Source organism: Electrophorus electricus, chromosome 1 (genome assembly GCF_041902795.1).
Source record: "Electrophorus electricus isolate QZ-2024a chromosome 1, ASM4190279v1, whole genome shotgun sequence".
Taxonomy (NCBI): Eukaryota; Metazoa; Chordata; class Actinopteri; order Gymnotiformes; family Gymnotidae; genus Electrophorus; species Electrophorus electricus.
The window spans coordinates 18,536,221-18,548,720 of NC_137497.1; the positions used below are offsets into that span (position 1 = coordinate 18,536,221).

Sequence of the window (12,500 nt, forward strand, 5' to 3'; positions counted from 1 at the left end):
CTCTCTCTCTCTCTCACACACAAAGATATTAGTTCTGTCTCTCTCTCTCTCACACACAGATAATAGTTCTGTCTCTCTCTCTGTCTCACACACAGATAATAGTTCTGTCTCTCTCTCTGTCTCTCTCTCTGTCTCACACACAGATAATAGTTCTGTCTCTCTCTCTCTCACACACAGTTATTAGTTCTCTCTCTCTCTCTTTCTCTCTCTGTCACAAACAGATAATAGTTCTGTCGCTCTCTCTCTCTCTGTCTCACATACAGATAATAGTTCTGTCTCTCTCTCTCTCACTGTTTCACACACAGATAATAGTTTTGTCGCTCTCTTTCTCTGTCTCACACAGATATTAGTTCTGTCTCTCTCTCTCTCTCTGTTGCACACACAGATAATAGTTCTGTCTCTCTCTCTCTCTCACACACACACACAGATAATAGTTCTGTCGCTCTCTCTCTCTCTCACACACACAGATAACAGTTCTGTTTCTCTCTCTCTGTCTCACTCACAGATAATAGTTCTGTCTCTCTCTCACACAGATAATAGTTCTGTTTCTCTCTCTCTCTCTCACACAGTTATTATTTCTCTCTCTCTCTCACACACACAGATAATAGTTGTCTCTCTCTCTTTCTCTCTTAGATAATAGTTCTGTCTCTCTCTCACACACAGATAATAGTTATGTCTCTCTCTCTCTCTCACACACAGATAATATTTCTGTCTCTCTCTCTCTGTTATTATTTCTCTCTCTCTGTCTCATACAGATAATAGTTCTGTCTCTCTCTCTCTCTCTCTCTCTCTCTCTCTCTCTCTCTCACACAGATAATAGTTCTCTCTCTCTCTCTCTCACACACAGATAATAGTTCTTGCTCTCTCTCTGCATTTCAGACACACACATCGTTCTGGGCATTGAGAGTTCTGGTAAACTGGGATGTGATGATGCTGTCACTTCACCTCTCTTTTGTCTCTCTAGTTTGTTGACTGAGAGCGGCGGAGTGTTGATCATGCCTGTGGTTCCTTTTAGCTGTGCTGCCACAGCTACATCTGCCAAAGTCCATCTTTGCACATCATAGTTTCGTAATTTACACACCCTCTACCTGGACATGTCTAATAATCTAGTCTCTCTGTCTGCTGAGGTTCACCTACCCCTGATGTCATGACGTTACTGTCTCAGCTGCCATGGCTCCTCCCACCACCCCATGATGCCCCCTGTTGTAGCCCCCCACACCTCCACCCCACACAGCTACTTCCCTGCTGCCCTTCATGGATGATCTCATACAGGAAGAGTTTCGTTCATGTGCACACCGTCGGGACCAGATTAGGACTTCTAGAAAACCACACTAGACATTAATTTCTTATTGTTCCATATTTCTTTATTTATTTTTCTCCATCTCACTACTTATTCTGCTCCTAATTGTCTATATTCTTACTACTATAATGTCCGTTATTGTCCAGAGGACCCCACCAGTTTACAGCCCACCAGAACCAGTGCACTGAGGACACTGTCAGCACTGACATCCACACATCTCTCACACATCTGGAGGACATGGACAGTTATGCTCCAGTGCTGTTCACTGATTACAGTTCAGCAGTCAACACAGTCACCCCAACCAAACTGACTGAAACACTCACCACTGGACTCACACCCTCCTTCGGTAAATGGGGGCTGAACTTTCTAACAGACAGAATCAGTCAGTCAGAACTGGCAATGTACATCCAGCACAAGGACTGATAACTCTGGGACCCCCCAGGACTGTGTGGCCGCCCAGTATAACACCAGCATCATCAAACTGGTTTGACTGATCACTGGATGAGACAGCATACAGGAGGGAGGTGACAGACATGGTGACATGGTGTCATGACAACAATCTCTCCATGAATGCAGACAAGACCAAGAAGATGATTGTTGACCCAAGGAGGAAGGAGAAGCAACAGCACACACCACTACAGACAGGCGAGATGGAGGTGAACTCCTTCACCTTCCTGGAGTTCACATCAGTGAGGACCTCACCTGGTCCTACAACACACCCCACATCAGTGAGGACCTCACCTGGACCTACCACACCCCACATCAGTGAGGACCTCACCTGGACCTACAACACACCCCACATCAGTGAGGACCTCACCTGGACCTACAACAAACACCACATCATAAAGAAATCCCAACAGTATCTGCTGTGTCCTCTGTTTATGTACGATACACAGCATGACCTGCAGGTTAACACTCTCCTGACATCAGAACTCTGAAAATGTTCAGCTCTTGTTCACAGTTTTATTGACAACAGGAGGAAACGTGAAACTGAATCACATGAAAGACAAATCAACAACAAGCCAGCCACAACAAGTACCGATATACACAAAACACAATGCAGCAAACTTCACAGAGAATAACATTATCCACCAAATAATGATCTGTGATTACAAATAACAATACAATAAACTACACACAACCACAATGTTTTCAAAAGGTATGAGATGTACGCAGACAACTGCATTAGCACGGCTATAATAACTACAATAACTATAATAACTACAATAACTAGAACTCTTGGAGTTGTATTCTCTCACTCTACGATCGCTACACACATAAACCGACTCGCTGCTACTGACACCCTGTGGTTCTTAAATGAATTACAACTAACCTCAAAAAATGGAACAGAGTTTATAAACTCCTGACAGAACAGCATCTGTACTTCCTGAGAAGGCTGAGGAAATGTAGCATGTCAACTAAAACTCAGCAGTTCCTACAGGAGAATGATGGAGAGTGAACTCACCAGCCACCACAGTATGATATGGGAATGTCACTACTCAGGAATGGAAGACTCAGTTTTCAGTATTTTCTCATTCTCACTCTTTCATAAACACACACAGACACCAACACAGAAACACATACACACGTAAGCACACACAAACAAACCCCCATACACATGCACACACTAATGTTCCATACCTGAGAGTGTCCAGTCTGGAGTGGGGATCCTCCAGTCTAGCAGAGAGCAGCTTCACTCCTGACTCTCCTGGGTGGTTGTACGTCAGGTCCAGTTCTTTCAGGTGGGAGGGGTTTGACCTCAGAGCTGAAGCCAGAGAAGAACAGCCTTCCTCTGTGACCAAACAACCAGACAGTCTGCAGAAAGGACGGAAACAGGTAGAGAGAGACAGAGAGTGAGACGCACTTCCAGAACAGCCTGCATGGGGCAGCTAGAGAGGCTGGTAACTGTAGTTGGAGGTTCCTCCACTCTCATCTCTCTCTGGCATCCTCCATGGCAGATGGTTTTGTTCACTCTTCTCCAGATCGCTGCTGTCTGTGTTTATTTTTGCTCTTATTTTTATTCAGCCCTTCAGAACTCTAGTGCACTATTAACCTACATCAGAAGAACCCTAAAGCTGGACTTACACTGTGTGATTTCAGTGGTCTTATAAGACTGTTACATGTCAGACTGTATGAGATGATGCCAGTAAAATCTTGGCAGAATTCTACATCTGGCTGTGATAACAGGAATAAAAACACTGTCACATTTCTGGACCTGTGACTCAGAGATAAAGTCTAAGAATTCTAAGCGATGCATACTTTTTGGAAGTTGCAAAGCTGATGCCAGACTTTCACAAGTGTTTTCCTCAAGATTACAGATAGCTAGACTGCAAGTAGATACAACAGACATTACAATATACCCTACAGTAGATACAACAGACAATATAGTCTATAGTAGATACAACAAATATTACAATGTACCCTACAGTAGATACAACAGATATCACAATATACCCTACAGTAGATACAACAGACATTAAAATATACCCTACAGCAGATACAACAGATATCACAATATACCCTACAGTAGATAGAACAGACATTACAATATACTCTACAGCAGATACAACTGACAATACAATATAGTCTACAGTAGATACACCAAATATTACAATGTAAGTTGCTCTGGATAAGAGCATCTGCCAAATGCTGTAAAAGTAAATATAAATGTTCTCTTATGTGGTCATGGAACTGTCTTGGCTTTATGGGTCATTTTTGAGAAATAGATATCCAAAATCAACCTGAATGAAATTAGTACATGAATTCACCTAAAGGTATTATTATTTTAATAGGAGTTTATGAAAAATGGTCGAGTGAAATCTGTTCAAACTTACTCTGTTGATACTCTGCAAATTCAGTCTATACAAAATGAGTGCATTATTTCACCTAAAGGTAGTTTGACTTTAATATGCATTTATGAAGACATTGTATAGTGAAATGTGTCCAAACTTACTCTGCTAATAGTCAAGGGCTTCTACTCACATGTGGTAGTGGAACGGTTTTTGCATTTTGTTAAAATTCAGAAAAATATGTAAAACTTCAATACAGATTTATTAATGATCTGGTGATGGCCAAGGGCCACCATTCAATTGGCAGTGGAATATTTCAGCCCTGGAGTTCTCCTGCCCTGCACATTTGCCACATTTCACTAGCGATGACCCCTGTTTCAGCTGGCAGTCAAGATCTATAATAACCTTCTGAGAAACATTATGTAGAAAAAGCATTTTCCACAATGCTTATTAAGCTGTGTAAATATATTACCAATTGTGTTTAATCTAATTATGCAATTAAACTAGTTCAATCAAGTAAACTGTATTTTGTACAAATACGCAAGTCTGTTTCTTTGCTTAGGAAGAGTTAGATTGCTGTGAGCAGCAAAATACCGTATAATCACGCATATAGGCGCATTGAATTTAAAGCGCGGATGACTTGACCGTGAACGCCTAAAGCGCGGATAGCGTGACCGCGGTTGTAACCTAGTGACCACCTGTAACCTAGTAACCACCTGTAACCTAGCTACAAGGTTTAAATGTGTTTAAACTGATGTAGGGGACATGACTGATTAATACACAGCTGTACTTCATGAACACCAGATGTTATAAATCACATCCCCGTCAAATCTCCCGTCACACCCGCACCCTCCTCCCTCCTGCTCTCAACTACGTGAAGATCCAACCGCATTTCTCCTAAAGACTGTAACTTGATTGTTGCAAAGACAAGAAGTCCAATCTTGCTTATTGACGGTTTGGTCAAATTGTTGAGACTGTTAGCTGGTTAGATATCTGTGCTGAACAGTAAACAACTAAACAAATCAACATAGCTAGACTTTCTTTGCTAGCATTACCTAGTTAGCTGTTAGCCATGAATGACGATCAGAGATTCAGTGAAAAACTCACACAGGCTTTGTCTGTCTGTCTTAGTCCATCTACTTTTACTTTTTGTCTGTCCCTTTCTGGTATTTTCCTTTTCTCTTGGAAATCACCATAGCAGCAAATATCCTCCAATTCCAGTTTGAGATTTTCTGTCATTTTCATGATCCACTACAGTTCTCTTCACCTCAGTAAGTTAAAACAGCTCCTCTGATGCTATTGGCCACTGTAATGACGTCATTAAATATTCTGCTGCCCCGGCCGTCTTACCACATATGTGATTGGATAAAATTACTGTCACTCAAATTGAGAAACTTGTCACTCATATTTCTGTTACTGCTGGATACAAGTGCTTCTTGGATATTCATGTTATTACTACCTTTTTTTTTTTCAAATGGTACAATTTAAAAAAAATTGTGGAGTGTTTTTATTGTACCTTTTTTAATATGTCAACATAGACTTCCTAAAAACACAAGGGCAACAATCACAAGGTTATTACTGTATTTCTAGACCAAACTGTTTTCTGCTGTTTCGTGTGCTCCCAGGTTTAGTTGAGAAAAATATTAGGAACATTATCTTCACTACATATAATGGTGTTATACTGTTTCTGACCATTCTGGTGCCCTACACACACCCAGACACACCCTGCTGCTACCACACTACAGTTACAGTGAAACTACAAACACTCCATAACTGCAGCCTGATTGGATTTAATAGACAGACTGAACACAGGCAATAGAACACAGATTTGTACCTTCAGTTTCCAGAGTTGGCTCTGTGCTAGTACAACTCCCCGAGGTCATTTGTGCCAGTGTTGGGTAGTGTAGTCTATTGTGTGGCTGTGTGTATCAACATAAAATATCGTGGGTGTAGAAGATTACTGTACATTCACTGAGTGGATTTGAACTTTACATCTACTACTGTATTTTCTTTTCCCTCTTCTGGTTTATGTTTAGTGAAGACAGGTTTGGGGTGGAGCATGTGTTGGGTTTGGTTTTTATTGTGGCTTATACTCCCCATAGAGACAGATGGCATGTTTGTAGATCTCTATTACTTTTTAGTAATAGTGGTTTGTGCTCAGAATAAAGTGTCTGTTGTGGTCTCTCCCCCTACACTGGCACATAACAGAGATGTATAAAGGTTGGTATCTCTCTCTAATCATCTGCAGCTGAAATAACCAGCAACTGAAGATGGCTGCCTCCAACACTCCAAACACTGTAAGATAAAACTGATGATTTTCTTCATAATTTGTGAACCCTAAAGACGGCCATGTTACTATATTGTGTGGGATGTAGCTTGGACACATATTAATGTGCACCATATTAAAACTGTAGCATAACCATTCTATTAGAGTGTTGCTATGAACAAGGCATTAAATATGAGTTTTACACATTTTTTCCTTTTTTTTTTTTTAACAGAAGAGTGCCTTGACTCTCCCACTATTTGTATTTTATATCTTTTCCCTGCAAAACACCTTCACTATTGTTTCTGAACTTCTGAGCCCTCCAGACATCTTGTGGTTTTAAGTATTTTCTGTGGTCAGTGTTTGTTCTCCTGTATGGAGGAAGCAGAAAGACAAGGAGCACAGCAAGGGGTCCAGTGAGGAGCACATTCCATCAGTGGGGGTCACACACAGATAATAGTTCTGTCTCTCTCACACACACAAATAGATCTGTCTGTCTCTCTCTCTCTCCATTTCACACACACAAACTCACAGATAATAGTTCTGTCTCACACTTACAAATAATAGATCTGTCTCTCTCTGTCTCTCTCTCCATTTCTCTCTCATACACACACACACACACACACACACACACACACAGATAATAATTGTGTTTCTCTCTCTCTCTCACACACACATACAAATAATAGTTCTCTCGCTCTCACACACACACACACACACACACACACACACACACACACACACACACACACACACACACACAAATAATAGTTCTGTCTCTCCCTCACACACACACACACGTTTCAATCGAGGTGAAACATTATAAACAGTAAATGATGTAATTAAATCTGTGTAATAAATAAGATTTCAAACAGTAGTTATATTGGCCCTGAACTAAACAGTGTGAGGTCTGGTTTATTGTGTATAAACAGTAATTATATTGGCCCTGAACTAAACAGTGAGGTCTGGTTTACTGTGTATATACAGGAGTTATATTGGATACATAAACATAAATATTATTATCTGAGAAAGGTTCATTTCTGTCCAGCACTTAATATATCACTTACAAGTATCTTCCATTCTTTGATTCATACCCTTGATAAAGGTTGTATTTCAAGATTCAAAAAATTGTGTGTGTGGTTATAATTCTATGTTTAGTTATAATTCTACAAGTGGTTATAATTCTATGTTTAGTTCTAATACTACAAGTAGTTATAAGTCTCCCTGTGGTTATAATTTTACAAGTGGTGATAATTATTGATGTATCTACATTCTGTAGTATCAAATAATGAATTATGGATGCAGAAATGTCAGAAATGTCTGAAGTTCTGATGTAATTACAAAACACCACACATGCTAGGTACCACACACACACACACACACACACACACACACACACACATTTAGACAATATCCCACCCAAAAACACAAGGGAATCATGTGTGCTTGTAAAAGTGTCCTGTAATGTGTCTAGAACCTCAATAGTTCAGCTTTAAATGTTTTAATTAAGATTTTAAGGGCTTGTATTTGCAGAGAGATTAGAATGACTGATGTTTACAGTGTTTCCATACATAAACTAGATAAAATCACTCAGTGAAAATCTTACATTAGAACACTTCATTTTACAACACTATTGTTGGGAGTTTCTGAATATATTCATCCTGTAAGACATTTTGCTACATTTCTGTGCTCAGGTGACCAAAAATGCAGCTTGTGGACAAAATGCCAAAGCGCCTAGTTGAAGCAGCATTGTAATAAATACACCTGTACATGTGGACAAGGACTCATCTGTGTCTCCTCTTTACAATGTTATATTTCTCTTCTAGACTTGAATAGCTGTTCATGCATCACAAATGTAACTCTGTCTCCACAGTGTGGTCATTTAATGAAATGCAGTGAGGTTTCAACAGAAAACTATATTTAGAAATATTTAAAGAAGAGAACTTTATAATATAATATAAAAGTGTAAATTTCCTTGCATTGCCTTGTCTGGCAATGTTTGTTTAATACTGTACTATAAGGGAGTTGACACTGACCTTTCTAAAATGCCTCTTTATTTACATTCAAAAATAGTCACAGAAACTCACCTGAGAATCTCCAGTTTACAGTGTGAACTCTTCAGTCCAGCACAGAGCTGCTCCACTCCTGAATTCTGCAGGTCATTATTATTCATCTCCAGCTCTCTCAGTGAGTTTTCTGTTTGTAGAACTGATGTGAGAGATTTGCAAGACTCTTCCGTGAGACCACAGCCAGATAGTCTGTAAAAGAGTAAATACAGTAAATAATGTAGTTCAGTCAGAGGATGATGAATTAAAAGATCTGAACTGCTAATAAAAATTTAAAGAAGAGCTAGAAAGGTCTGGAACACACTGATGGATTTTCAGCCTTTTAATTTGACAAACACAGCAACATTTCAACACTACCGTGTCTTCATCAAAGACAAAATGGACAAAGATATGACAAATAACATTCATTAGCAACCTAAGACAGGTGACCAAATAATGGATGGTTGGCTCATAAGTCAGTGAATGGCAGTTACCATAATCAGAGTCCAAATATCAAAATATCCCACCCCTAACACCATAAGAGGAAACAGAACAACACAGATCTCATTCAATGTTTCACAAATACAAACGCACTAATATACAAACAGAAAATATTGTTGGAAGACATGCAGAGTAGTGATTATGGAGGAATAAACACTGCAGTAGTGATTATGGAGGAATGAACACTGCAGTAGTGATTATGGAGGAATAAACACTGCAGTATTGATTATGTTGGAATGAACAATGCAGTAGTGATTATGGAGGGATAAACACCACTGTATTTATTATTGTGGAATAATCACTGTAGTATTTATTATGGAGAAATAAACACTGCAGTAGTGACTATGGAATAATGAACACTGCAGTAGTAATGATGGTGGGATGAACACTGCAGTAGTGATTATGGAGGAATGGACAGAATGCAGAGACCAGAATCTTTTACTAGTGTTTACATTCCTGTGCCCACACTATGAGTCATTGATCATGAAACATTCTCCTCTGCCTTTGCTTTTCTCAGTGTGTGGTGCACTGAGAATCCTGGAGGCTTAATAGCTGGAGTCAAGGAGCCCATCAATCAGTCAGGTGTGTGTGAGGCAGACCCCATCACTCAGTCAGGTGTGTGTGAGGCAGACCCCATCAGTCAGTCAGGTGTGTGTGACTCAAACCCCATCAGTCAGTTAAGTGTGTGTGAGGCAACTATCTCATGTCTGCTGTTGACATGAAATGTGTCCCTGGAGTTTGTCCTTCATGGACTGTATGTGTGCACTAAAATACTGGGGAGAAGAGGATGGTTCACATGTTTCAGTTGGATCAGAACTGAGTCATTTCTCCTGCACTGCTTGTGTGAGGACTCAAGGACATCTGACGTTTTGTACAAAAGAACTGATACGGTCAGTTTCACAACTGTGATTACATGCATTTGAGTAGAACCAAATACTAATACTCTCTGAAATTCAAGAAAAAACTTTCAACTGTTCACTCAAATTATGCTGATGATATGATTTGTAAAGAAAAGCATTGTATTAAACTTGAGAGAAATGCAAAACAATCATTTTCACTAGTGGTCTGAGATATTGGTCCCACTGTATGTGAGCAACAGCAGTAACCTGCTACAGTTTTAGGTGAGTGACAGTAGTAACAGCATTAGCTTCTGGGAGACTCACTGCATGTTACACTGATCACACAGAGCTGTGAACGTTACTGCATGTTACACTGATCACACAGAGCTGTGAACGTCACTGCATGTTACACTGATCACACAGAGCTGTGAACGTTACTGCATGTTACACTGATAGCACAGAGCTGTGAACGTCACTGCATGCTACACTCATCATTTTACATTTATGGCATTTAGCTGACGCTTTTATCCAAAGCATCTTACAATTATGACAACTTGAGCAATTGAGGGTTAAGGGTCTTGCTCAGGGGCCCAACAGTGGCAACTCGGCAGTGGTGGGGCTTGAACCAGCAACCTTCTAATTAAATGTCAAGTACCTCAATCACACAGAGCTGAAGGTGTAGCACTGGAATCAGTTGCTGTTAATGATGTTAGTTTATTTTGACTTAAACTTATTTACAACTAGATTATGACAAATTGCCTTGGTAAAATATTTAAACAATGAAGATGTTTCAGATGAAGTCATATTAACACCTACACCTTTATAATGTGCCCAATAACCATCATCGGCTCTAAAGAAAACCTGTGATAAAATTTAAAAACTGCCATCAGTGTGAAATATATATGTGTGTGTGTGTGTGCGCGCATGTGTATACATTGGTCATGCTCATCCTTGTGCACTTTTCTCTGTATTGGTCAGTAGTGGTTGAACTGTAATGTTAATCAGAAAGCTGAACTGATAGTTCATATTTGAACCCTTTTGTATGTTACACTGGGTGGTGTGGTGTGGTTGGTGTGTGTGTGTGTGTGTGTGTGTGTGTGTGTGTGTGTGTGTGTGTGTGTGTGTGTGTGTGTGTGTGTGTGTGTGTGTGTGCGTGCGCGTGTACACACTGATAGTTCGTACTTGAACACTTCTGTATGTTACACTGCAGCACATTTTCTGTCTGTTTCACTAAGAGTGTGAACTATAAACACTGTTGGCCACTGTTTTAAATGTAGGACCATTCTCAACACACAGACACACAACTACCCATGACACCAAATATCATTTAACCTTCATTAATACATTTAAAATAATTAATCACTGGACAGTGTTACTACATTCCAATGTTCCACAACTTTATGGTTTAACTTAAGCACCTGGTGTTGGAGCCTTCAATCACCTACATGTGCTTTAATGTAGGATCTCTCTATCCTGCTCTCTCTCTAATGTTCTCTCTCTCTCTCTCTCTCTCTCTCTCTCTCTCTCTCTCTCTCTCTCTCTCTCTCTCTCTCTCTCTCTCCTTTTCATTTTTCATAGAAGACCTTCTGAGTCAAGCACATCCACTGCCTGCTACACCCACTGTTCATCTCTAAATGAAAATACTCACATGGCTTTTCTGGATGCTTTGACCACTGGCAGCAGTCTCAGTAGACATTCCTCTGATGGGTCATATTTCCTCAGGTCAAACTCATCCAGCTCCTCTTCTGAGTTCAGCAACACAAACACCAGAGCTGACCACTGAGCAGGAGACAGTCTGGCTCCATGGAGACCACTGTTACTTCCTCTGCTCAGGTATGTTTGGACTTCCTGCACTAGAGAATGATCATTCAGTTCATTCAGACAGTGGAACAGATTGATGGATTTCTCTGTAGAGGGACTGTCACTGATCTTCTCCTTGATGTACTTGACTGTATCCTCTTTGCTGTGAGAGCTGTTTCCTGTCTGTGTCAGTAGGTCTCGTAAGAGAGTCTGATTGGACTCCAGTGAGAGACCCAGAAGGAAGCGAAGGAAAAGGTCCAGGTGTCCATTTTGACTCTGTAAGGCCTTGTCCACTGCACTGTTGAGGAAGACAGACATTGGGGTTTTGACCATTTCAGGGTGTTGCTGTTGCAGCACATTGGTGTTGGTGGAGATTAAGGAAATAAACACATATACAGTAGCCAGAAACTCCTGAACACTCAGATGTACAAAGCTAAACACCTTCCCCAGCTGTAGCTCAAACTCCTGTCTGAAGATCTGAGTGCACATTCCTGAATACACTGATATTTCTCTGACACCAATGCCACTGTTTCTCAGGTCTTCCTCATAGAAGATCAGGTTGCCTTTTTCTAGCTGTTGGAAAGCCAGTTTTCCCAGTGCCAAAACATGTTTTCTCATGTAATGTGGGTGAGTCCTTTTTTGTCCTTTCATACTTTGTCCATACTTTTGGTCTTTGTGTCTGAGTTGAAAGATCAGGAAGTGTGTGAACATCTGAGTCAGAGTCTTGGGGATCTCACCACTCTCTGCTTCACCCAACATTCTCTCTAAAACAGTGGCTGCAATCCAACAGAAGACTGGAATGTGGCACATGATGTGGAGGCTTTTTGACGACTTCATGTGTGTGATGATTCTATTGGCCAGGCCCTGATCACTGATTCTCTTCCTGAAATACTCGTCTTTCTGTGGTTCACTGAACCCTCTTACCTCTGTTACCTGGTCAACACACTCAGGAGGGATCTGATT

General features: G+C 40.5%; 1 protein-coding gene across 2 annotated transcripts in view; it reads right to left on the minus strand.

Annotated features, from left to right (window-relative positions):
* The window catches only part of LOC145657454 (NLR family CARD domain-containing protein 3-like), a 28,967-nt gene that overhangs the window by 6,586 nt on the left and 9,881 nt on the right, over window positions 1–12,500 (minus strand). For both annotated transcript variants that reach the window (XM_081712165.1, XM_081712170.1), the window contains 3 exons: window positions 11,386–12,500; window positions 8,440–8,610; window positions 2,942–3,115 (listed from right to left, as the gene is read on the minus strand). The exon at window positions 11,386–12,500 is cut by the window's right edge and continues 677 nt beyond it. In XM_081712165.1, the coding sequence (XP_081568291.1) occupies window positions 2,942–3,115; window positions 8,440–8,610; window positions 11,386–12,500 (1,460 nt within the window). The remainder of the gene's footprint in view (window positions 1–2,941; window positions 3,116–8,439; window positions 8,611–11,385) is intronic.